The following is a 4,205-nucleotide window of genomic DNA, read 5'->3' as shown; positions in this document are numbered from 1 at the left end:
TGTACTTGGCTATGAGATTATTCGTTTAGGAATCAAGCGAAACTTTGTATCGGATCATAATACGTCTACGTCCACTCCCATTCGATGCTTATCATGTTTCGACTATATGCACATGGGGTGGTTTTCAGCGGTAGGTTTTTAATCTGACTGCCTGCCAGAGCGCGAGCCAGAAAGCACTACGGCCGCGGGCCGTCGCGCTCTTCTCCTTCTCCGTATGAATATACAATCAAAGACGCGGGCGGAGCCGTCAATCCTGCTGGTGTCGGGAACCAGTAAGTCTGACCCTTGAAATGCTGGCGTGACGCAAAACCCAGAGGCGTCTCGTTCGCCCACTTACGTTCTTCCCCAGCGACGGAGATAGTCGTTTACAGGGGATTATCTTCTGAACGGATCCAAGTTACTCGAGCAAGGTTGCATTCATCTCGCAAAGCCCAGCCACTAAGCAAAGGTAACGGAGGGTAATTCGAGAGGCGTGCAACCCTTGCCCGCTTGGCCCTCCCAACCGACCATTTGACCACATCTATTCTTGTGTTGGCAGTGGCGAAGTCAGTCTTCTCTTGAAACGTTACGAACTACACGCAGACAGTTTCAGAGGTAAGAACTATTTATTTACACAGTTGTAGGAAATAGCCTCGACCACAGTGGCGCGTAGCAAATAGTGTATGCATATGAAATTACCACGGCAGACAGTGCCGCATGCCCCTCCACCTTTTGTTCCATGTGCCGGCCGCCATAACGTATTACCGGAAGTAGGAATCAGGGCTATGTGCTACGTACTTACCTTTCATAATAAGATTCCTCTCGTTCATACTGGTTGTTTTTGTAAACACGATTGCAAAAGTATGTCCGCTTGAGTTATACTGTACATTCCGCGGCACTGTTAGAGCGAACAAGTACTCGCCGTCTGATTCTGTTTGTTGTTTCTTGTATAATCGAATCGCTGCTATTAATACTTCTAGTTCTGTGGATAGTGCTCATTTGGTGAACTAACCTAAAATAAACACTACCTGGTTGTGAATAACTATACAAACAAACCGCGAAAAAAAAAATAAAACCACCGACGCCGTGTTTTTGGTAAGAGTGGACCGAAAACACACTAATTATCGCAGCGGAACGAAAACCAACTATTTGACACCTGGGCTGAATATGTGGTTAAAAAAAGGAAGTCAAGGCAGCATGCATATAAGAGAGCCTTAGCAGATCGTGTTTTTGGTGAACGATTCTGGTATCTGCATTTCGCTCTGCCCCTTCTAAGCATACTTTGAAGTGCGTGTTTCGAGCGCCATTGGGCCTGCACCGGGGCTTCTTCAAACTTTCTGACAAAGAAGAAGGTTAGCAAATCATTTTCACGTGCGCGATTACGCCTAGGGTGCTCGCTTCAAAGCATACTTCGCAGCATTAGTGCGGCCCCCGAAACCAATCCCGAATATTGTTGCGGGAGTTCGAAGAGTTCGCTAAAGCGACAGATAGTTTGTTAAAATTCGGTATCCCCTAATTTTGTAAAATCGCTCTGAATTGAAAGCAATATTGAAAAGAGGAGATGGCGCAGGCTCTTGGAAAAATTCCTTGAACGTTGAAATTGCCGTGCTAAAAATCGTATGCACCTACTTATAACATGCTAAAGACTGTAATGTAAATCATTACGCCGCTCAGCAATGCGAGTCATGAAAAGAAAATACTTGTGTGGGCTAGCCTATTTTCTTTATATTTCACTCGTGACCGCCATTGCGGTCCGTAAAAATACAGTGCGAACTATCTAACATTTTGTAGTATATGTCGCGAATTGTTACATCAAGTTATAACCTAAAGCTAATTGCATTCGTTTTCCTCCGTTTATTTCAGATATTCGGACGTTCACGCGAGACTGAGATGGACGACATAACAAATGTCCCTACGTACACATCACGAAAACGCATGCGAGATGGAACGAAGAAAACGTATGTATGCAGCCGAAGCAGTCTTCGACGGACTCTCAATCTTACATTCTCCGAAAACGCTGATATGGTCGTGTTTGATGACTTACTGAAACCGGCGAAAACCACCTATAAATCCGACACCCTCGGAAGCCTAATGATCAGGTCGTGCGACGACTCCTTGAACCCGAACTTCGTTACACGGAGGAGAGATCGGGCTCGAGTGCCCCATGCACCGCGTGCAACGAGCTGCATGGTGAAGAGGACTCATGCACGATGGCTTCCGACTCATCACGTGAGCACACTCTAGTTGTCTGCGACCTTGCTGCTCTTTGGGAACTCATTCAGACTGCAGCGAAGCACAGAACAGTATGCCCAGAACCCAGCCTCGTCTTGGAGAAGGTGACGCCACGAGGTTTTGCGTCACGTCTGCATTTCAAGTGCAGTAACCACTCACTAGTTCTCGACACCAGCACGGTTCGCGGTTCCATCCGGGTCGTTGATTGTTTACTCACGGTAGCATATGCCTGCTCCGGAATGCTGGCAACACAGTTCGAGAAATTCTGCACATTTGGCGGGCTACGGTATTCGGCACGAACCCTGGAAAAGGCGCTAACGCGGATCGCACTGCTCAAGAGGTACTGAAGCTGGAAAGCCTATCAGGTGCGCAGCGGGAAGAAACGGAAGCCACTGAGCAGGACGGCTCCGCTTTGGCAGCAATCAACATCGAGACTGATGCGCGCCATGCCTGCCGCAAGAATTCTCATCATACGGACGTTGTCGCACTTGGTCAAAAGACTCACAAAGTAGTCGGAATCGTCCATGTGAGCAAGAAAGATGAAATTTCGTCCCAAAATCACGAGGCGCACGGAACAAGAGAGCTGTACAACTACTTTGACTCAAGGAACATCCGTGTTGTGGACCATGCACATGATCGGAACACAAGTGTAAATAAAATAATAAGAGAAAAGAACGGTCCAACCAATTCAAACGATCGGTGGCATGCTGCAAAAGGCCTAAAGAAAGGATTTCAGGCGATAGCGTCAGGTCCTAAAAAAAATGAGGGCAAAACCTGGCATATTGAACTGTCCGACAAGTGTCAGGCAGTTCGGAACCACGCCTACTACGCAATGGCCACCTGTGAGGGCAACGCATCGAAACTTCGTAAGTGCTTGATGAATTGCGTGAGGCACTTCAGCGGAGAACATCAGGAGTGCTGCGTGGATTCCCCTTGCAAAGAGAATGGACATGTCCCAACAACTCTACTGGTCAAGGATCCTGTGGCCTTGGAACTCCTGACACAATTCCTGAGATCAACGACATTGTACAAGAACGCAGAAGATTTTGTTCGGTCCAAAGATACGTTTTACGTCGAGTCTTTTAATAACACCAGTCTCATCTACCTGGACAAGAGGATACATTATCAAGATGCGACCTACGAAATGCGGCAGACCTTAGCCATGTTAGACTGGAACGAGCACGTTGGAAGAGGGCACACGTCTCTCTACCGCATAGAGGACTGCCGGCACCCGGACAGACAGGGAGGAAAAAAGAAGTACGTCAGGAAAACCTACAGGTAGATTAGCGCTATAGGCTGTTCTCATCTACAGCTCATTGTCTGCTTGTTTTCTTTCAGTTTTGTTCGAAAGATTGTGGAGCTGGTTCTCCTTGCGTCTTTCTCTCCTGATGCCACGTGATTGCAGATAAATAAAGCTAGCAGCTTAGGTATGCTTTTTCATTATTTAAATATAAGTTCTTGTTCATACCCCAATAACCCAGTTATTACATGTCAATAGTTTTTGGTCCCAATGCAGGATATTTAAAAACTGTTTCTTCTTTCCCAGCCTTCTCATGGACACCACTCACAGCCTTCTCGGGGGACAAGGCGACGACGTAGACCTGAGTTTTCTATTTTTTTAACGGTTGGAATTATAAGGCAAATAAACAGCGTTCATTCAACATCAATTTCGTTTCTTTCTTTCTGGGAGAGATTTCCGGTGTCAAAACGACCCCAGATACGGAGTCGAAAACTTGATCATCATCGAATGAGAGTGGACGTAGAAGCATAATGATCCGGTACAAAGTTTTGCTTGGTTTCTAAACGAATAATGCCGACGTCCAAGTATACCTTTATATCAAATTGCTAGACAGAATTGTAGAGAAGAATGTGCGTTTCTTTAAAAAAAGCATTACGGCCCCCTTCTATCCGGTCCGCTTTTCTATAGGCCTCAAATAACGCGGGCGAATCTTCCCTTTTGTCGCATTTCCACTTCTCCGCTTCCGTAACTTATG

The 4,205-nt window shown here is 46.4% G+C and overlaps 1 protein-coding gene across 1 annotated transcript; it reads left to right on the top strand.

Moving 5' to 3' along the window:
- The first annotated feature begins 3,043 nt into the window (after positions 1-3,043).
- LOC115312143 lies at positions 3,044-3,865 on the top strand. The gene is made up of 3 exons (XM_040223098.2): positions 3,044-3,489; positions 3,550-3,638; positions 3,758-3,865. Exons 1-2 carry the CDS (start codon positions 3,044-3,046, stop codon positions 3,608-3,610), a joined length of 507 nt encoding a protein of 168 aa, XP_040079032.1. The 3' UTR covers positions 3,611-3,638; positions 3,758-3,865.
- Positions 3,866-4,205: the final 340 nt, after the last annotated feature.

This window comes from Ixodes scapularis, unplaced genomic scaffold (genome assembly GCF_016920785.2).
Source record: "Ixodes scapularis isolate PalLabHiFi unplaced genomic scaffold, ASM1692078v2 PGA_scaffold0__279_contigs__length_252992795, whole genome shotgun sequence".
Taxonomy (NCBI): domain Eukaryota; kingdom Metazoa; phylum Arthropoda; class Arachnida; order Ixodida; family Ixodidae; genus Ixodes; species Ixodes scapularis.
The sequence above is the reverse complement of the archived record's forward strand: the minus strand, read 5'-3'. Positions and strand labels throughout refer to the sequence as shown.

What these genes read in the sequence shown, in the direction of transcription:
- LOC115312143 (XM_040223098.2), top strand. Translation starts at nt 3,044, where the DNA reads ATGGCCACCTGTGAGGGCAACGCATCGAAACTTCGTAAGTGCTTGATG. An exon ending in TACGTCAGGAAAACCTACAG is followed by an intron (nt 3,490 to 3,549) that starts GTAGATTAGCGC and finishes GTTTTCTTTCAG; the next exon opens with TTTTGTTCGAAAGATTGTGG.